At 38.2% G+C, this 23,434-nt stretch overlaps 1 protein-coding gene across 2 annotated transcripts in view; it reads right to left on the bottom strand.

The window, feature by feature from the left end:
• Nucleotides 1-23,434, bottom strand: part of AKAP7 (A-kinase anchoring protein 7) — a 122,823-nt gene that overhangs the window by 84,983 nt on the left and 14,406 nt on the right. For both annotated transcript variants that reach the window (XM_010808551.4, NM_001102266.1), the window contains 3 exon segments: nucleotides 22,891-23,030; nucleotides 14,536-14,672; nucleotides 8,580-8,740 (listed from right to left, as the gene is read on the bottom strand). In XM_010808551.4, the coding sequence (XP_010806853.1) occupies nucleotides 8,580-8,740; nucleotides 14,536-14,672; nucleotides 22,891-23,030 (438 nt within the window).

The raw sequence follows: 23,434 nt of genomic DNA, 5'->3' as shown, positions 1-23,434 counted from the left end.
GCCAGAGCACGTGAAACACAATAAAATGAAGAGCAATAAAACGAAGTGTGCCTGTACTGTTATAATTAACTTACCATCTTTTAGTTCCTATAAATTGCTTTTGTTGTTTAGTCACTATGTCCAACAGTTTTGCGACCGCATAGACTGTAGCCTGCCAGGTTCCTCTGTCCACGGGATTCTCCAGGCAAGAATAGTGGTGGGGTTGCCATTTCCTCCTCCAGGGGATCTTCTCAACCCAGGGATCGAACCCAGTTCTCCTATACTGCAGGCGGATTCTTTACCACTGAGCCACCAGGGAAGCCGTCATATAAATTACAAACAGGTGTATCTTTTCTCAACTACCCTATCACATAACAGCTTTGATCCTCTCCTGACATATTCTCAACTGTTTTAAATAGAACTAAAAAATTTTTTAATAAAACAATAATACTTAAAATCAAAACATTAAACTGAATATTATAAAACTCATTTTTATTGCTCAAAAATAGTCAAACATTGGCAATGTCTTAGGGTTTAATATATTCCATGATGGACAAACTTAATAAACTCCCAAAATTTGACTAAAGAGACTAAAGAGATGAGGGCATATTTTCTATGTCTTCAAGTATTTGAAGAATTACCACATAGAAGAACTTCAGATGGCAGATTAGCAACATGTTCAAACTAGCCTTCAAAACAGAAATGGCATGAAGGTATAAAAGGTAAAATTTATTTGTTCAGTTAGTTACTGAGCAGCTCCCACATTTGTCAGATACATAATGTCCTGAAGACAGCAAGCATGTCCCTGCTTTCATGGACCTTACAGTCTCAGGGGACAGATTTTAGCCCAATAAGGAGAAAGACTTAATGCTAAGAATTATCAAAAAATACAAGAGCTACAAGGCAAAAATACAAGAAATACAGGGATTTGTTAACAGAAATCAAAACAGTAGGCATTTGTATGGTTCACTAACTCTCTATATTCATTGTTACATATTATTTTATTCATATATCATTATGTTCAATTGATTCTAAAGAAACAAAATTTTCTAAATTATTGGCTTCAGTAACATCAGATTTTGACTCAACAGTTCTCATTATTCACTGGACCTTGATGGGTATTTATTCACAATACTGGCTTAAATAATACTTGTCACAAAGCACATTTCATTTCTATTAATGTGTTTTTTTCAACAGTATATTCTCTACAAGGATGGAAATAAGGGGGAAAAAATGCCACCTTCATTTGGCATTTTTGATACTTCTTAGTACTGATTTTATATTCCTAATAGTATAATTATTGCTTAGCCAGAGTACTGGGTAATAGTTTCAGAAATATTATTCTTGAGATCAGAAAAGCTTTTGCTAGTGTTGAAAACCACATGTCCTTTTTAATTTATGTTAACTCATATTCCAGAAGAGAAGTTTATGAATATTTTAAGAAATTGTTCGATTCCTCCTAGTAACACAGACATTCCTTCAATCACTAAATAGAAAAACACATAGCAAATACATCAGATATCCTTCAAAAATCAGCTAAAAATGCTCCCTGAATAATATAATTCACCTCAGCTAAAGAAGCAAATTGTCAGAGGAACAAGTTTTTAACGAGTATTTTAAACACAAGGAGACTTTGCTATATAAAAGAACAATGAAATGAATAATAAAGATACTTTTGTAATCCTAAGTAATACCATCTCATCTGTTTTTTTATGTTTTGCATTTACTCAATTCCTTTCCCACTGAAATGAAGCAGTGTAACTGGAGCACAGTGAGCAAAAGAGAGAACCATGGTTAAGACAGGAGACTTCAGCCGGAGACCAGAACACCAGGACACCGTGGGCTGAAGCAAGGAGTCCAGGAAGTTGTAATGAACAGCCCTACCTGATTTAAGGTCTCAGAGTAGTTCTGGCAGATGAAGAGTCAAAGATTTCACTATGCTTATAAACTGCTGGAGTGAAATACTGGAGGCCACTGTCAAAGAAGGCAAGGGATCTCAAGAAAAGTAGTAGTTGTAATGGCAGTAGTGGGGATAATTATTATCATTTTTTACTAATGATAATAGCTCCCGTCTTATTTAACATTGTACATGTGCCAAACACTATACCAAAGCACTTCACATATGTTATCTTGTTTTGAGAATAGTTACAATTATGTTCATTCTACAAATAAGGAAATGAAGTAAGGAATTAGATATATTGGTTAAAGTCACTCAGCTGATCACTGCTAAGGCTGCGATGGGGAAAAGTTGGCGTTGGGCGGCAGTCAGCTCTGACTGACTCCACAGCTCACTTTGAGCCAGGATGGTTGGATGGCTGTGCTCACAGAGTTACAGCAAGAGAGGGAACGAAGCCTTCAGGGAACAAGAGGAAATATTCAGACAACTGCAGAAAGGAGAGGGAGAGGGTAACAAAACCTGACACCATGAAACACCAATAAGAAAAGGCCTCTGTGTGAGGGCAAAACAGAAAAAGCAAGAGAGAACTAAGAGAAAGTGGGTGACACCTCTGGGTGCCATGTTGCAAGGCATTTGGTGAAACAAGGAACCTATGATCTCAGACTGGAGCTGGGCTTCAGCTTAGGCAGGAAGGTGCTTCCACAAGCTGGTTAGGAGTCCCGTTGTTAATTTACAGTGTAACAGACGAGCAAAGTGATTAAGAACAGAGGATCTGGTGAAAGTGGCAAGACGGCTGAAGGAGGTCAAAAGATGCAAACTTCACTTCTTAAAAAAATAAGTGCTGGAGATGTAATATACAGCATAGTGCCTACAGTTAACAATAGTGTCTTACATAACTGAAGGCTGCTAAAAGAGTAAATCTTACACATTTTCATCACAAGAAAAAAAAAATGTGGAACTTTATGTGCTGATGGATGTTAACTATCCTTCTTATGGTGATCATTCTGCAATATATACAAACACCAAATCATTACAATGAACACCAGAAACAAATATAATGTTATATATCAATTGTACCTCAAGTTTTTTAAAAAGCCTAACAAGAGAAAAGTAAAATAAATTATGATTCAATGGAATATTATACAACCAGTAAAAGGAATACTTTTGGAGACTATTTCATAACAATGATAACAGTGAACATTTCTTAATTGAGCATTTATTCTGTACCAAATATTGTTCCTTATGTGTATCACATATCACACATACACTATAATAAATAATAATAACAATTTAAAAACAGAACATGGAATCTGGAGCCAGACTGCTTGGATTTGAGTCCTGGCTCTATCACTTACTAACAAATTATTTAGCCTCTCTGTGTCTCAGTTTCCCTACTGAAAAATGGGGGTAATGATAATCATCCCTGTCTCATAGAGTTGTTAAGATTAAAAGAATTAACATTTGTAAGATGATTAGAATAAAGCCCCACACAAGGTAAATCCATTTAAGTATCTGATTGAAAATCAAGTAAAATAAAAGACATAGGGGATCAGAATATGCCCTCCAGAAATACGCCACTTGGGCATAAGGCATACTTTGAGTAGAGACAAAGAGAATCAATAGCTGCATAAAGAAACTTTCCCCAAGCTTCCCTTGTCCGAACAAAAGCAGACACTTGTGAAAAATGAGGACTGCCAAAAATCCTCTCTTGTGGGGAAGTCCTACTGCCAAAGTGGACCTGTGCAAACAAACCTTTCTCCACTGGAGTTCCCACCCCACACATTCACTTCCCCACAGTCTGCCACCCATGAAAGCTTAGAACTTTTTTCCTTTGTCTTGTCACTTCTCTACAAACTTATTGTTCTTCTGTTAAGATGCCATTCAAGCCCACATTCTAGCCACCCCACTGAGTTCCTCTTCATTGTGGTTTCTCCACAGGATGTATACTGGACACATTAATAAACTTTGCTGCTTTTCCCTTGCTAATCTGTTGTCAGTCTAAGTCTACAGGGTCCCTTGGGAAAAAGCTAGGAGGGCAGAAAGAAAAACAATTTCTCCCCTCTATGAGACAATAGAAACGGTAAAAAGAGAGATGAAAGGGGAGAATAGGCAGATGTGTGCCTGGGGGCCTGCACAGAGGCAGGGCGTATCACAGAGGTTCTGATGGTCCTCTAGGAAGCATGTCTGTGATTCAGACATTCTGGTTAGGAAGAAGAGCTCGTCTTTGCTTAGTTCTAAATGAGGTGTAGCTAGGGTGTTCTGATGTGTCTGAAGACAGCTTAGCCCAGGCCATTCAACAGAACAGTCAGCAGGGCCACTAGGATGTCCACCTGCTTGTAGTGGTTAGAAGTCCAAGAGCCCAGCATCTGAACAGATTCTCCACAAGAAGAAGCACAGGGCGTACACTCTCCATCTTTTGGGGGACATGATAGTCATAATAAGAGAAAGAGTAATGTTCAAATGAACATCCTAAAAAACTTTCATTTTTCCTTTTATGAGATAAATGCATTTGGAATCTTTTATCATGCTAACCAAGCACTCTTTTCTCATTTAAAAAAAAAGATTTGCAAGAGCTATTATAATCCAGGCAGGCTAAACTTTTAGCAATCTCTCAATCTCACATACTTTTTAACAAAATTACATTTCATGAAAAAAAATGAATGAAATCATCACATATTCATTTCTATGCAAAAAGCCTTCAGTGCAATTTCATCACAGTAAAATGTGCAGAAATGACATATAAATGCAAAATTTTCAATACCTTCTTAGCTGTATGAGCTATTGTGTACTGCTAGGAAAAGAGAAGGTACTTACTATTTTATTCTGGAAAAAAACGGATCATTCAAGGTCAAGGTAGGAAACTGAGACACACAGCCTTGGATGCCTAAATCTTACCAGCTCCCTCAAGTGGCTAACACCATAAGGCTACTTATACACGATGTACAAAGATAGCCGTGGTCTCTTCAGCCCATCAGCATCTACCAAAACCATCTAGTAGTACTAGTAGCTCATCAATTCAGATTTTACTAGTTCAAAATGCATAATAATTTCTTTAATTTTATATATTAATTCTAAATTACTCTTTATCTTATAATTTTTCAATAATGAGTTCAAATATTAGTATCTAAAATTCAGTCGTTTTTCATACCAACTGCATAGTTTCAATTTTAAGATTTTGTTTCCTTTAACTTAAAAACTGAAAAACTCCTTGAAAATTACATAAATCAGACTATTCATGAACTATAATTTTCACTATTTTTCAAGTTAATTTTACTTCATAATATGGACTTCTTTATCAAACTTTAATAATTAAATATATATTCTTTAAAAATTTTCCTGCTTTATATTAGGTCAAACTAGGTCTGCCTCCATTAACGCTGAACAAGTAAGATTTTAATATACTGGTATAAGCATATATTAATATACATATATAGTTTATATCAATTTCTAAGAAATGTATTACCATGGTCAATAGAATATATTCTTCTGAAAGTTATAATTGAATAAAGTTTATAAAATATGACACAAAACAAACGTGACATTATTTTACTGATCTTATTGGACTAAAGCAATACTAATACTGAGGCATTCTTTAAAAAATAAATTTAAAGAAGTAAAATACTGACCAAAATTCCACATACTGAACATCTGGACATTATACAAATTGAGGCTGCAACCAAACTGCAATGGAATTTTCCATATACATCTTCAAATATTTAGATTCCTTAAACTGCATAAAAGTGGGGCTCCCTGATAGCTCAGTTGGTTAAGAATCCGCCTGCAATGCAGGAGACCCCAGTATGATTTCTGGGTCAGGAAGATCCACTGGAGAAGGGACAGGCTACAAACTCCAGTATTCTTGCGTTTCCCTTGCAGCTCAGCTGGTAAAGAAAGTGAAAGTGAAAGTCGCTCAGTCGTGTCCGACTCTTTGCAACCCCAAGGACTATACAGCCCATGGAATTCACTAGGCCAGAATACTGGAGTGGGTAGCCTTTCCCTTCTCCAGGGGATCTTCCCATCCCAGGGATGGAACCCAGGTCTCCCGCATTGCCAGCGGATTCTTTACCAGCTAAGCCACAAGGAAAGCCCCAGCTGGTAAAGAATCCGCCGGCAATGCGGGAGACCTGGGTTCCATCCCTGGGTTGGGAAGATCCCCTGGAGAAGAGAAAGGCTACCTACTCCAGCATTCTGGCCTGGAGAACCCCATGGACTATACTATACAGTCCATGGGGTCACAAACAGACACAACTGAGCAACTTTCACTTTCAAACTGCATAAAAAGTATAATCGAAAGCAACAGCGCAGTTTACAAAAAAAAAGCTAAAAGCAATTGATTATATGAGGGAGACAGAGTGTTATTCTCCCTCCATTTTCCATTTCTTGTAATGTTTTGTTTAAATGTTTAGAAAAGTGTACATATTTTTAAGAAACAGTCTCTGGCATCTAGAAGGGAATTACAGGGGCAGTGGCCTTTTCTAAAATGACAAGCCAACACTCTTGGGCTCATAGTCACACGAAAGTTGGCGAGATATCACATTCCTCTGCACACAATGGATCTTTCATCAATACTGGAAACTGCTTTTATGAGACTATGTGCTAAGAATGGATGGAATTCTCAATGTTGCAAGCACCCATTGAATTATTTAAAAGAACAATGAATGAATGACTAATTAGAAATGTGTCTTGAGCTCAGAGATATTTATATTACAAAAAGAAAGACCTGAATCTAGCATTCTCTCCAGAGCAGTTCAGGAGGAATAGCTACGTCTGTTCAGTGGAAGGTATGGGTTCCCAAATGCTTTGCCATCAAGACTGTTGGAGTTGCCTTCTCCTTGGCCAACTGATGATTTTAAGTCCTACTTGACTCATAAATATTGTTTAACTGCTTGCTTGTTTGTTACTTATATATATTTTGTTCCACAAAAGAAAAACTTAACAATGAAATGAAATCTGACCCTCATGCCTACCTCCTCCCAAAAACAGGTGCAATTTTGAATGGGCAACTATATAAAGACAGTATGATATTGAGTTTTTCTAAAAAGTATGTCTCAAAAGATCACATACAATATTGATATCCTTTTTATTGAATATAAGGTTAAAGCTGATTAAAAATACACATATAATTTAGGAAAATACAAAGAAATAATAAATTCTGACATCAGGATGATGGTTAGCTTAAATGAAGGAAGGCCAAAGGACAGATTGATGAGAAGGACAATGTGGTGAGATTACTACCAAGGTTCTCACTTGTGTTTTAGGTGGTGGATTCCCAGATGATATAAGCCCAGCATGGAGCAATGATCAGAGAGTGTTATGAATTAAGGATTACTGAACCTGAAATGGGATGACATAAAATGATCCGACATGAGAGGAAAAAATAAAAATTTTTTACAGTACGTACATGAATACCCAAACTATGATCTCTGGTTCATCTCAAAAAAGCACTCTTCCAGGTTTTATAATTTTCTGCTTCTATTTCCCTATAAAGCTGACTGCCAAAGAATTGATGCTTTCAAACTATGATGTTGGAGAAGACTCTTGAGAATCCCTTGGACAGAAAGGAAATCAAACCAGTCAATCCTAAAGGAAATCAACCCTGAATATTCATTGGAAGGACTGATGCTGAAGCTGAAGCTCCAATACTTTGGCCACCTGATACAAAGAGCCCACTCATTGGAAAAGGCCCTGAAGCTGGGAAAGACAGAAGGCAGGAGAAGGAGATGACAGAGGACAAGATGGTTAGATGGCATCACCAACTCGATGGACATGAGTTTAAGCAAGCTCTGGGAGATGGTGAAGGGCAGGGAAGCCTGATGTGCTGCAGTCCATGGGGCTGCAGATTAGGACATGACTGAAAGACTGAACAACAACAAACTTCCCTAACATTTTCAACTGTGCTGCACAAAGCAGCATGTTCTCCAATGGATGTTAGATCTACCACCACCAACGGGCTTTCTGCTTAGACAGTGGTACCTAAACACGAAGGAAAAAAGGTAGCACAGAGGGAAATGTCACTGATTCATCTACTGACTCTCCCAAATGGGGCTGGCAATCCCCACAGCTTCTGAACAGGCAACTGGTGTTTCTAATTAACTCATTCAATATTTACTTAATGCCAGCTATATGTCATGATAAGCACTGGATCCTTCGGACTTATGATTAGGATGCTGCTGCTGCTAAGTCACTTCAGTCATGTCCAACTCTGTGCGACCCCAGAGATGGCAGCCCACCAGGCTCCCCTGTCCTTGGGATTCTCCAGGCAAGAACACTGGAATGGGTTGCCATTTCCTTCTCCAATGCATGAAAGTGAAAAGAGAAAGTGAAGTTGCTCAGTCGTATCCGACTCTTAGCGATCCCATGGACTGCAGCCTACCAGGCTCCTCCATCCATGGGATTTTCCATGCAAGAGTACTGGAGTGGGGTGCCAGTCCTAACAAATACTTGAGTCCGATCCATCATCTTCCAGAATCAACATATTGCCCCGAGTCAAAGGGTCAAGATACTGTAACTGTTCTGGCCTTTTATTTGGCTACTTATCTACACAAGCAAATGCTGAAGTAGGTCACTCATAAAGTGAGGCTACATTGCCCCCCTCCCCCCCAACAAAGTTGAAAGATGTCAAATCTCTATTATAAGAATTGGGAGAAAAAAATTTCTTCTTCAACAATGAGATTTCATGTAAGTATATCACTGTTTGTTTTACCTGCTATCTCCAAAAGTGAGTTTATGTGATCTCCTTCTGCCAGCTTCACAAATCCAACCTGATTTCCGAAAGTGTCAACCCCTTCAAAGGGCAAAGTCAAAGGTTTTCCTTGGAGGATTTCTTCTACAAATGGTTTTAATTCCAAAAGAGCATCAATACCACTGGCAAGAAACAATATATACTTTTAGTAATATAATAAGTAGTAAAATATACAAAACCAAATGAGAAAAGAGTTTTAGATAAATTAATTTTTGTATTTGTACTAATTATTTTAATGCTCAGAATACCTTCAAAATCAAATCCATATGATCAAAATAAAACTAATATAATTTTAAACAAAATTTATATAAGTGAATTAATCTTTACCTAATTGCAATTTATTTTATATTAAAGATACAAAAGAAGATGTTATAGTTTACCAAAAGGTTTTAAACCAAGGAAATACTGCATGCACAACTAAAGAAAAAAAATAGACAATATATTGCAGAAAAATCTAATACCTACAAAAGTTTAAATCAGATTATGTGAAAGTTTAACGTTCTTGTTAAAAGTACTAATATTTACATAGTATTTACTATTTGTGAAGCACTTAACTAAAACTTAAAATATATTATCTCTTTAAACTATAACAGTCTCCATAATAAGATAATTAATTATACTTAGACTTGACCAAAGCACAAGTTTACAACTACAGTGACATAAATTTGCTGTATATGTTTAGTCTATCTGAATAAAGGGCTATTCTGTGTTTCAAATGCACTATTTTTTCTTTATAAAAATAAAAGTTTACTATATTAGTGAATTAGACATTATCAGGTTTGGAATATTTTGAAAATTAAGATCAATTATTTCCATGCTAAGAGGATTTTAGTATAGGGACTTTATAATGAGAAAAAAACTAAAATCTCACTAGAGGGCAGCAATCACTCAAGAAAGAAAGAAAGACATTTTACATTATGGAGAGGGGTTTAAAATACCCTTCTGGTGAACCACCTTAATTTAAATTATCTTGATCAGCAACTTGTTCATCAATAGTAATAAGATGTCAAATGTGTGAAAAGAAACAGACATTTTTCTAGATGTTTCATATTTCTACATTAGCTTTAAATTTTTAACTGATTTTCATCCACAGTTTCCATACTGGTCTTACTTCTTTGTCAAATAATATATAATACTTCAAAACAGCTTTAGAAATGTCAACATTTCTCACTGGACCTCCAAATTCACATCCGAAATCCAATCTCTCCTGACTGTATTTACGTTCATCCAAAAAGACACGCTGCTACTGCAGTACTACTTTCACCATGGGCTGAATTCAAGCATGTGAAACAGAACAGCTACTCTGGCTCATCTTCCATAAATCAGGGGATGAATATCGGGATACTCACTTTAAATATAACTCTATAGCAAAGCAGGCCATCCTAAAGCTCATGAGTTTTCAGAAACAGTGAATTCTACATTCCATTTTTCTTTAAAGAAATATAAATGATCCGAATTCAGTCCAGTTTTTCCACTCTGTAGTAATATAAACCAATAAATTTATCCTAATGAGATGTCACTGGTCACAGAGTGAAAATGAGTCACAGTGCCTCTTGGTAAATATCACTGACTTTAAAATTCTTTTAAATAGAGTATCTTTTCAAGAACTGTTTATGGAAAGATTTCTTTGTAGTAAACTAAACAGAATATAGGTATGTAGGAAACAGAATTCTGAAACTAGAATTCAGACCCAAAGGTTGTACTCAAAACAAAGACAGGACAGCCATCTTTTCAAATCAGTATCTGGATTAATATATTTCTATTTCTTTCTTCTGCACTGTGAAGACACAAAGCGTGCCACCTACCTGAAGAAATTCATTACATTAAAAAAAAATGTTTCTACACACTCCTTATCTGACCCATTGATCAGTACTTTATATTAAATACCTAAAATATGATACTAGACTTTGAAAAGTAAGGATATAGAACAAGAAACTGACAATATGGATGTCTAGCATATTATACTGTATGGGATGAAAGATAAAATTAAAAGATTAGGGACTCAGAAAACCCCTCACATAATCAATGTCTTGCAGAAAACCCAATCAGTTTCACTCACTATGGAAAGTGAAAGTGAAGTCACTCAGTCGTGTCCGACTTTGCAACCCCAAGCCTGTAGCCTACCAGGCTCCTCCATCCATGGGATGTTCCAGGCAAGAATACTGGAATGGGTGGCCATTTCCTTCTCCAGGAGATCTTCCAGACCCAGGGATTGAACCCAGGTCTCCTGCATTGTAGGCAATCGCTTCACTCACTATACAGCTACCCAAAATGAAGCCACACCTTGAATCTCATCATCTTAAGTGTCATCTTAAAAGTTGACACTTCAGTCACAAACACTTACTTCCCTGGTTCCCCAAACTAGAAGCAAATCTTCTCGCCTTTGAAATTCCATTAATATTTTATACTTTATGAAACACACCACTTTTATCACATTTTTCTATTATAGTTTTTTGGATCCATTTGACCCAGTCAACTATAATGTATAATACATGAGCACAAGATCCATTCATGATTCATCTTTATTTCCTCCAAAGCACTTAGTTCAGTATCTTATAGGTGGTTGATAAACAATGTTGGTTGAACTGCAAAACACTATCTTGTCTGTATAGTAAACTTCAAATATTTCTTAATTTTTCATTGCAACTTAGTCAAAAATAATTAATTGCTAAGTTGCAAGTATCTGGTCATCATTTTCTAGCAGAGCTACAACTCCCAGTACTATAAAGTAGCACAAGGATGTGACTTCAATTCCTCAAATACCAAGCAGACTTGCTAACTATTTAATTTTTAACAGAAAATTGAAATTTGCAAACACATATTGTAAACACAGGGCTAAATGACTCAGAGTGTCACTATGCTCTGGACAGTAACTCTTCAACAAACGATACCACGATTTAGGGCAAGACAGTGCTTCCTAGTTCAGGACTGTTCCATGTACTGACTGCAGGTGGTTTAGTACCACTGACCCCTGCGCATAAAATGCCCATGGCACTCCTTAGTAACTGTGACAACCAAAATCAACCCCCCTCCCAAATAATTCTAAAAGTCTCCTAGAGAAGGCAGTCCTACCTCCAATGAGAAATGTAGACATTATAATATATTGAGAACATACACCCTCACCCCAACCCAACTGCATAGCACTTAACAGTATTTCTAGCTAATTATGTGTTCATCAGTAGAGGCCACTGAGTTACATGCTGCTGCTGCTCAAGTCGCTTCAGTCATGTCCAACTCTGTGCCACCCCATAGACAGCAGCCCACCAGGCTCCTCTGTCCCTGGGATTCTCCAGGCAAGAATACTGGAGTGGGTTGCCATTTCCTTCTCCAATGCATGCTAAGTCACTTCAATCATGACCAACTCTGTGCAATCCCATAGACGGCAGCCCACCAGGCTCCACTGTCCACAGAATTCTCTAGGCAAGAACACTGGAGTGGGTTGCCATTTCCTTCTCCAACTGAGTTACATACAGGAGGCCATTCATACTTGCAGCAGACTCATCTCTTCCACCTCTTTCATGAACTTGTGCTCATCTTCTCCCTCCTATCTCCATCCCACCCCCTCCCTCAATCACACTCCATGGAACAATAATAAAGAAAACCAACTAGTTCTGGTTTCTCCGCTGACCAGCATTCATTTAATTCCTAGAACTCTCAGCTTCTTCATATGCATAAGAAAGATGACCTTTCTGTGTGGCCAGACTCACAACACTTGTTAAGGAAATAAAATAATACTTGTTCGGGAAATAGAGGCTGACGAGCAGAGACTAAAATATATATACATGCCATGGCCAAGACCCATTTTTGATAATAGAGCTAAAACTTAAACTTATCAATCAATGGTAACTCAGTCTTCTTTGGTTTAAAAAGGCCTCTTTGGGGTACAATTATTCTTTAACTCAAATTTCCTTTCAGGATTGCTTTTCCCTTTCCTTTCCCCTCCTCCTTCCTAGGGAACCCAGCATACTTTTGTATAAAGATTGAAGAAGGTCTTTGGTTTGCTTGCTGTTTGGGTTCTCGGAGATGCCCGATTCAGGAGACTGGTCTGGTCATATCCCCAGGTACCCTTCGCTGGTGTCCACAAAAAATCACGTGTCCCTCCTGGGCACTGCACTAGCAGGCCCTGCTGAAGTATGAGACCTCTGTAGGGGCCTCTGATCAGGAAACATGGATACCTGGCATTGCCACTGTCCCTTATGACCACCATGATCCCTCATGATCACCACCCCTACTGATCCACCGATTCTCTGTGAACTTCCAAGTCTACCTACCAGGAAACAAGGAAATTTCTGGATTCATCTATTAATATATACCATGATAGACAAAGGGGAATTGAAGGAACTACCTGAGGTCTCTGTGTTAGAAATCTCCCTCAACGCTAACCTCCTGGCTGTGTGGAAGCACATTCTTCTTTGAGGTCCCCCAGGGAAGAAGGAATTCTTCCTCCAGACTGCCTTCGGACTTGAGACTCTACTAAATCAATTCTCACCCGGGTCTCCAGTCTGGCAGACTGCCTTGTAGATTTGAAATTTGCCAGGCCCCACAATCACCTGAGCTAATTCCTTAAAATAAAGCTCTACATATAGCTACAGTGTACATACAGATACATCAATATATCTATATATACAAATGAAGACCCATCCTACTGGGTCTGTTTGCCTGGGGAACCCTGACTCGTCCACCATTCTAACATACAGAGTGCCACCCATTTTCTCCGGGGCTTGCATCTTCTTGTGTCGCATTTTCTCTGACTTCTTTTAAGAGCATCAGAGAATTTCTTTTTTTTTCTTCTGATTGGCAAAGCAAACAGTGAACGTGAGTTAAGTAAAACCTTCCGGTCCTCTCTGTCATTGTATCTGCTTTTGGGTGGAGCACATTGGGACAGATGAGAAGACTGATCCCTAAAAATATGCAGTTCTACTATTTAAAAGATATCACCACTAGAATCATAATTTGACTGTATATTTTGAGCTACTACTTTATTCTTTTCTCCCTTATATTTCCCCTTTCCTTCGCGCCCTCCCCATCCAAGTCTTATTATTCATTCCCTCAGGAGACTACATGTCAGGGTAGAAGTAAGCTGTAACCTGTAATTCTGACTTTGGCTATCCAAAGAGCTTAAGCTTGAGCTTAATCCAGAGAGCTACACAGAACAAGGGGCGCTCATTCCAACAGTGTCCCAGAGAAGTGGAGGATGAGCAAGGTTTCTCCACTGTGGGCTGGAAAACAGCAAAGACTCATACTCAACTTGTGTGGCACAATTCTGAGTTTGGCGGTGCAGAGTATACAGTATTCTAGTAATGGGGTGGGGGTGAGACTGAAACTGTCCACTGACCTAGTAAATGACAGCTCTAATAGCTAATAATATTAAGTGCCTACTATGTGCCAGGCCCTATACTAAGAGTGTTTACATGTGTCAGTACTATTATTTTCTCCATTTACTTAAAAAATGATTTGCCCAAAATTGAACAGCTTATTAAGACATGGTTCCAGAATCTTTACCTGGAATCCTAACCTAAATGGTCAGACGCCATAGTGCTTATATAATTAACATGGACAAAATAACTGCATAACAAATGCATCTGATAACAATAACACAGTTCAAAAGTATAGATTAGGGGCAATTCCCTGGTGGTCCACCGGTTAGGGCTCTGCACTTCCACTCCAGGGTACAAAGGTTCAATCCCTGGTAGGGGAACTAGGATCCCGCAAGCCATGTGTCACAGCAGAAAAAAAAAAAAAATACAGATTAGGAAGAACATTGTACAGCTAATTCTGTACCTTGGCTTGTTGATTGCAACAAATTATAACAAAGAATGTTTCTTTAGAATTTCAGTGCCTCTTTGGGTTCTGTTATGTTTACTCATATTCAAGTAATAACTTGGAAAACAATATTCCAGAAAGATGTAGTACTCACACGTTTACGTCATCTTCATTCAATAACTGCATCACTAGTAGGGTAATATGAAAGGAGCCATCACTGCTCATTGCTCTGGCCAGTTGCTCATCTTGTCGTATTATTGCATTTTGCAGGATCTTAATTCCTTTTGTAATCTAATCACACACAGACAAAACAGAGATTAGGTAAGCAACATTTCCTTACAGCAACATTTAAATTGAGAAGAAAATAAGTAACGATTAAAATGAGAACACTGTCAGGATTTTCAATCAAATCATGCTTGTCTACCTATTCTTAAATATCCTGGAGGGATAACTCGGAAAGTTTAATGGGATGTATAAATGTTTTAAAAATTACACAATGCTTGTCCATCTTAAGAGCATAGCCCAACATCCTTCTTTTACAGACTGGGTCCCTGACTGAGTGGAAAAACTCAATGGCTATGTATCTTTCCAGAAACTTATCCTTGAAATATACAGTATGACTCACCATCATTATGGTCTTTCCTAAAAATAAGAGCTTTATTCTTGCCACAGAAAGGTCAAATCAGCAGACAACATTCCATTTCTGCTGGCAGTAATATTTATTTGTCTCCAAATGAATGTGTCTGAGAACCCATTCTTCATGGCCTTTAAGATCTTTCAGGACAGCAATAATTCAACAGGAATGACTACTGTCATTTCCCCAGACATGTGAGGCGGGGCATAACCATGGTGAGAGCTGCACAGAAGGCTAAACGCGTATGTTTACAAAACTGTATCCAAGCAAAATTCTTGTACAAAAACTGTATCTTTATCCAAGCAAAATCCTTGGTCCCTCATCAGCTCACCCCTCTCAACCTACTGAGAACAAAGAGGAATGATGACTTTTCCCTCCTCTATTTCCAGCTAGAGACAATGCTGTGTGTGCTAAGTCACTTCAGTCGTGTCCAATTCTTTGCAGCAGTAGGGACTACAGCCTGCCAGGCTCCTCTGTCCATGGGATTCTCCAAGTAAGAATATTGGAGAGGGCTGCCATTCCTTTCTCCAGGGAATCTTCCTGCCCGAGGGATCAAACCTGTGTCTCATACGTCTCCTGCACTGGCAGGTAGGTTCTTTACCACTAGCACCAGTGGGGAAGCCCAGAGACAATATTAGCCAACTTCTAAATGGAAAATAGCTTGAATATAAACTAGCAAACCAAGTGATCCCCAGAGAAAAGAGTGCATATAGAAGCCTGGAGGCAGCAGGATTAGAGAGAAAATGACAAGAGAGGAGACTGGCAATAGCAGCAGAACCCCAAAAAGACAGCAGAGATAAGAAAGAGCTGAATCACGAGCGTTCCCATACAGACAAGCTGTTTCATACTGAACAATCTTTCCATTATCTGCAGACTGTGACTGGACAAATCATGAGGTGCTGGCCTGGGATCTGACTTCCCACAGATCTTTACAATAAATCCTCTTCACCCAAATAACCTCAGCATTTCTCTATTCCTTGCAACCTGGAGAACAGTAACACAGGAAACAGTGTTTTCCTGGTGGGACGATACGCAATAACACCTAAGATTTCCCAAGGTACGATGTCACTTCCGAGACACCCAACAAAAGAATATTGATAGCCTGGTAGTTAAAATGCTCCTAATAATAATACACAAAGGTCTTACAGTCAGAGTTTCCTCTACCTCTACATTGATCAAATTAATGATGTCCCCGAGGACATATTTCTTCCTCTCCATGTCTCACCACAGTTCTTGGTAATACAAATAAACACAACGTTGAAACAACAACAGTCCCCTTCTTGTGTGGTCACTAGGTTTCAGGCACTAGAGTAAGCATTTTACATCTATTCGTTCACTAAGCCTCCCACCGATCCTGTGAAGTAGGTATTGGTATTGTCTCCATTAAAATAAATTGAAACACAGAAGATTTAAAAAAAAAACTTTTCAAGATCTTAATACTACCCACTCTTGGGCTTCGCTGGTGGCTCAGCTGGTAAAGAATAAGCCTGCAATGTGGGAGATCTGGGTTTGATCCCTGGGTTGGGAAGATCCCCCAGGGAAGGGAACAGCTACCCACTCCAGTATTCTGGCCTGGAGAATTCTACGCACTGTATAGTCCATGGGATCGCAAAGAGTCAGACATGACTGAGTGACTTTCACTTTCAACAGCCACTTTCAATACCCAAAATAGCAAAGGAACTTGAGAAAAAGATAAATTACAAGAGATGAGAAAAGATGAAGGAAATATCTGGAGGAAAAGATCCAGGAGTGAGAAGGAGGAGGAGGAAAACTGGCGAGAATTGTAGAAGAAAAGGTACGAGGAATGTGTTTTTGAGAGGAGACAAGGACAGGGGCAACATGAGGGTATTGACTCAAGTCATGAAACATCAAGGGAAAAAAGACATTTAAAGGAGATTTTGAGGAAGTCTTACTGGATCCTGTGTAACAGAACACATGTGTGTGTGTTAGTCACTTAGTCGTGTCCTACTCTTTACATCCCCATAGACTACAGCCCACGAAGCTCCTCTGTCCATGGATTCTCAAGGCAAGAATACTGGAGTGAGTTGCCATTTCCTTCTCCAGGGGATTTTCCTGACCCAGGGATCGAACCTGGGTCTCCTGGATTGAAGGCAGATTCTTTACCATCTGAGCTATAGGGAAATCCCAGTAGAATACATGGGCTCAAAAAAGCCTTTGGTGTAAGTCCACACTACTCTTCGAGGATTTTACAGGTGAACTTCTGAGAGATTTTTCCAGGTGCAGTGAAGTCCTAGACTGGTTTACAGGAATACTGAAGCAGCTGAAGAAGATCCATGTTCATGTGGGAAGAACCTAGCCCAGTGCTGCGTAAAAATCGTGCATGCTCTAGAATGTCAGACTCAGAACAGTATAACTGCATCTTCAAATATTAGCTGGCACAAAATGGTAATTCTGGCTTAAATAATCATGAAAAAGTGGTTTAGGATGAGAACTTTTTAATACAAAGTGAAGCAAATTAAGGGTGCTAGACTTGTATCAGAAATCCTGGATTTTAATAACAGGTCAGCCACAGGTGTAACCCCACGGACATCACCTAGTCTCACTGAGTCTTGGTTTCTTTTCAATTGTAAAGCACTGCCAAAGTTACAATGGCAACCCACTCCAGTACTCTTGCCTGGAAAATCCCATGGATGGAGGAGCCTGGTAGGCTGCAATCCATGGGGTCGATAGGAGTTGGACACGACTGAGCGACTTCACTTTCACTTTTCACTTTCATGCATTGGAGAAGGAAATGGCAACCCACTCCAGTGTTCTTGCCTGGAGAATCCCAGGGACGGGGGAGCCTGGTGGGCTGCCGTCTATGGGGTCACACAGAGTCGGACACGACTGAAGTGACTTAGTAGCAGCAGCCAAAGTTACAGGGATGTGTTAAAGGTCAACACACAAGCTACAGGAAGGCAGACAAGCTTAAGGAAAGCACTTCACCACATCTGCCTAATATAAGGTCTGCAACACTGCCAGTATTATGAAAATCAGGGGTTCTCTACCCCAAGGGACATCTGTCAATGCCTAGAGACATTTTCATTGTCACACCTGGGGTCTGCCATTGCACTTAGTGGGTAGAGTATCTGCATTTTCATAAAAATTTAGTCTTTATTCTAAGCTCAAATACTAATTATATATAAATTCAGGACAATGCTCAAAAATTTGTATATTCAGCATTTTAGTGCAATGTCCTATTATTTAGTGCAAAAGAGTTATAGACCATTCACATCTTTGAATTATCCAGTAGCTTATAAAACTGCAAATTAAAATTCATAAAACTTTTGAAGACTATCTCTCTGAAGTCACACAGTACTTAAAATGCAAAATTAACCTCGACCTATGAAAATTCTAAAAGACAACCTAATCAAGTAATGTATATCTAACTATGCTTTGATGCCTCAAATTAATTTATATATTCCTTGATATCATCTTTAAAAAAATTTAATGCTTTTTATTCTTAATTGCATTCTTAAAAGATAAAAAGAAAAAAGGAAACTACTTCAGAGTCTTCTCTGTATGCCATTTTTAAAAGTACCAATGTCATTAAAGGCCAAAGGAAACTAATTTTTATAGCCACTGTTTAAAATTTTACAAAGCCATTGAAGCTTATCTGTTATGATAATCCCCAGCCACTGGCAGTATTGAACAATGCACATTTTTTAAGCCTAACATTACAGAGCCATATTTAAATAGGATACTGAAAGAAACTTAAAAAAATAAAAGCTTATTAAAATCTTAAATATTTCATCCACTGAGTAATTTTCTTTGTATTTAGAGAATAAAAACAGACATGCAACTGCTAAACCTCACCATGAAGCCATATTCCACATGCCTAAAAATAAAAGCAATAAGAAATTTCATTTTTGTATGTTAAGCTTTCTAGTTGATTCAAAGCATACATGAGCCCACAGAAAATGCCTTCAAGTCAGTATGTGAGGGAGAGTGGTTACAGTCTAGCACACAGAAGGACAGTGTCCTTTACCTCATCTTTTGACATTATTTTTGGATTTTTTCCTAAGCTGTTAACATACATCATTCCTAAATTTTCTGCCTCATTAAGGTTTAACAGAATTATCACATCAGTTTGCTACCTAATATCTCTTCAAAGACAAATATAGTCATTTTTCTTGCTTGTCTACAGGATGAAAAAAACTTGAAAATTTGATGATAAAGCAGTAAGTAGAGTAAAAGTAAAAAATCATCTGAAGGTAGGAGAATTTTCTACATCTACCAAGTGTTTAACATGCATGATGACATCATGTACTTTCACAATTGCGTTTCCCAGAAAGGAACAGAATGCATAAATCATATTTCATCTTTTCATAAGACCAGTAATTTTCACATTACAAAATGAAATACAAAATTAAATGTAACAAATGCCTTTTAAAACTCCTAAAGAGTATCATATTTTTCCATTGGTATAGAACTGTCATCTTACAAAAAAATTAATGCATTCTTAATTTCAATTAGCTTCCTTTGCATTTTTCAATATTGACTTATATTATTACCTCTTATAAGAAAGTATATAAAACCAATATATGGGCAAATCCACCTAGAAATAATAATTGAGCAATTCTAGTCAGTTAAGAAATATTTAGGATTCACTAAAATACCATTCAATTTCTCCTCTTTATTTTTAGTTTTAAATTAATGTATAATTGTAGGTAATGGAGAAACACATTCTCATATACATGCAATTACGATATGTTTACGCATTCTAATTCATTTTCCAAATCTACTTCTTAAAAATACAAAAATCATGACCTTCCAAAACTAAAGCATTCCAAATGTCTACTAATGTGTTTAAAAATCAAAGACCCATGTAAGTCTGAATCCTTTTTCCTTTAAAACTAGATGCCAACAAGTAGAGGCAAAAGTAGAGCGGCTCATTGTCAATGTGCTAGCTTCCAAAAGCTTGTTTGCAGGTCACTTAATTGGAACTTGGAATACAGTCTCCCATTGAAACAATGTTATAAATGCTGCTCCTTTTCCCAGGACTCCCCACAAAAGCCCATAAGCAGTTTCAAAAGAAAATTAACATTAGATACTTTCAAACAAACAACAAAAAGGTGCTCACACAGAAGATATAAAAAGGATCTACCTCATCTTGTCCTAGTCCCTAATCCTCCTCCCTATATAGGCATTAAGCTTTGTTACCCACAAGTCAGTCTCTTGAGAGAGAAACATTAAATTCTTTGGTTTCCAGGTTATTTGAAACTTGTGTGCCCACTATTACAAGTCATGGACCTCCTGGAAAACAAACTATCACTGAACCTATATTACAGAAAACCAGCATGTGTCACACCGTATCTATTATTTGTAAATTTGTTCTGGTTGGAATTTGGTATGCCGGAAACATCTTCTGCCCTGAAATGACAGTATTTTGTGTGTGTGTACCTCTATTCCTGCCAAACTCTGTTCTAGGTACTGGGAAGGAGCTGTAAAACTGTGAGGAGGACTAACAAGTGTCAGATTTCAAGGATGACAATGGTGGGGATGGGGCGGGGGGTGACCTAGTCAGGGTGCTCATGGGTGGGAGAAGTTTGAGCTGAGATTTTGGCATTAACAAAACCAAAAGGAAAGAAAAGAAAACTAGCCAGAGAAAGCTTTCCCACAGGCAGGCAGAACTGGCAAGTTCAAACAAGGTCAGAGGGGCTGAGATGGAGGTCAAACCATATAGAACCTTCTAGAATATGGTAAAGCCTTTGTCTTTATCCAAATATCAATGGGAAGATACGGAAGTGCATAGGATGAAGGTGATGTGTCCAAATTTGGGTTTAGAAAATAATCATTATCACCTTCACTTTACACCTCAAGACACTGAAACTACAAAAATTAGGTAATGTGACCAACATCCACAGTGGCATTTGTGATCCAGCTGGTATCTGAGCAAGGCTGGTCAGGCTCCAAAGCCTGTACTATACCCACTTTCTACAGAACCTGCCAGCAGCAAAGAGGCAGAAACAAAGGCTACACTGACTTACAGGGTAAAAACAAAGGGTTGCGATGGTTTTCTTTCATCTCCTCCTCCCATCTTTGTGACCAATCTAAGTGTCAGAAGAAAAGAACCTCTTCACCCTCTTTCCCCTCAGCACCCTTCCCCGCCGGCCTTATTCTAGCACATCACCCCACCAGTCTTCACTGGAGGAGGTGGGAAGCGGGCCCAGCGCTGGCGGGGGCTGGGGCAGGCTGGAGGGAATGCAGAGCTGCTGCTCCGACCAGGGGAACCAAGAATAGCTATTTAGAGAAGAGCTCACCCAACTTCTACACACACAGACTCTGGAGTGGAACAATGTCTAAGCAAGAAACCAAAATAAGGAAACTGGCATCTCTTCCAATCACAAAAAGTGTGGGGATGTCACTAGGCCTGTTTCACGTGCAGTTTCCTCAGGACCTAACCTGCTCTCCTATAATGCCCGTAGGTACACATGATCCTAAATCTCATAGAAAACCTGTCTGAATAACTTACAAGTATTTTAATATTTGTCAAAAACATTAAACTTGCCATTGGCTAAACACTTAAGGGCTATTTTACAGTTAACCTACCACTACATACCAGTAAAATCAAACTTTGATTCTTTACTGTATCAAACTCTAAAATTCTGTATTGCTAGGTAATTCCACATATCTATGTATCTTTTCTTCCCAAGTGAACTATACCTCACAAACTAGAAGTTTCCTGGAATGCCCCAACAGAATTTGTTCTCTTTTATATTTATTTCTTTGATTTCAATTTTGTTTGCTTTGATTTTTAAAAATTCATTAGCATTCTGTAGAAACATTCTAGTTAAATAAAGGGAGAAACAACCTGAAAATATGCCCAGTTAAGAGATCAGAGTCCACAATCAAACAGGAATTCAGATCTAGCTCTGAAGATACAAAATGGCCAAGTATAGAAACAGTCAGACTTCCAAATGAGACGTTCTTTCCTAAGGCGTTACAATTCCTATCTCACTGCTCTAAAAGGCTTAGCTACTACAGTTTTCTGTCTCAGTCATGTGAGGGTACCTTACTGTGGGACAATTGGCTGGTTTCATTTCCTATTACTGACCGCACATTAAATTTTCAGACTTTTAATAGATTTCTACCAAGTTTATTATACACCATTAAGTTGGTACAACAATGAGTAATTTTTGAAAAAACTATATTGCAATAATCATTACCATAAACTGGACTGCTGCTGCTAAGACGCTTCAGTCGTGTCCAACTCTGTGCGACCCCAGAGATGGCAGCCCACCAGGCTCCCCCATCCCTGGGATTCTCCAGGCAAGAACACTGGAGTGGGTTGACATTTCCTTCTCCAATGCATGAAAGTGAAAAGTGAAAGGGAAGTCGCTCAGTCGTGTCCGACTCTTAGCGACCCCATGGACTGCAGCCTACCAGGCTCCTCCATCCATGGGATTTTGCAGGCAAGAGTACTGGAGTGGGACGCCATTGCCTTCTCCAATAAACTGGACTAAGCAGCAACAAATTCCAGTTTACTTTCCCCACAGAGATTTCAGAATCTTTTTTTTTTTTTTTTAACCAGCTCTCTGCTTCTGAAACATTCTTCCATTATGATGAACAAAACTTTAGAAAGAACCTTGACATGCTATCTGGCAACATTTTTTGAAGTGGCTTTTGTAAAATTGTCATTTAACTGTGATTGCTTAAATAATATTTTCCAAAATTATTGTTTAAATATATTCTATAGTCCCTGTATTTTATATTCCCTATGTGTGTGTGTATACTCCATATTTTCTGCCCAGCTAAAATGCCACTGAAGACTCTTAAAGGCTGAAAGTAACAGGGCTTACAAGCATTTAGTGCACCTTAAATATAATTTAGAATAAAATATAGTAAAAATACTTAAAAAAAAAAAAACAGCACCTCTTTGTTGGTGATTGGAATGGATAGGAAATAGTTGGGTTGATAATCTTTTCGCTTTTTTTTTCTCTTCTTTATTTGCTCTTTATTGTTGCATTCATTTTCTTTACTTCTCTCCAAATTTACTTTAGGAACATCAGTGACTAGAGAAAAAAATTCAAACAATAGTATGTCTAATGCAGTTAAACAAAGATAATATAATCAGTAAAAAAAAAAAAAAAAGCACTATACAACTAGCAATCATTCATAATTGTCATTTTCAAATCTAAAATAGGAATTGACAAATTCTTCTGTAAAAGACTTCATAATAAATACTTTAGGCCTCGCAGATCATACAGTCTTAACTACCCAAGTCAGCTGTAGACAAAACACAGCTGAATGGGTACAAATGTTTTCCAATAAAACTTTATTTACAAAGCAGATAGTTAGATCTGGCCCATGTGCCATGGTGCACTAACCCCTCATCTGAAGTATAACTAACAACCATTCTCTTCCCCTTGCCACAATTTTCATGATGCTAGGAAAAATCATTGTTTCTCCATCCTGT

The sequence above is a fragment of the Bos taurus genome, chromosome 9, assembly GCF_002263795.3.
Source record: "Bos taurus isolate L1 Dominette 01449 registration number 42190680 breed Hereford chromosome 9, ARS-UCD2.0, whole genome shotgun sequence".
Taxonomy (NCBI): Eukaryota; Metazoa; Chordata; class Mammalia; order Artiodactyla; family Bovidae; genus Bos; species Bos taurus.
Note: the sequence above shows the minus strand (reverse complement) of the source record. Positions and strands in the feature narration are given on the sequence as shown.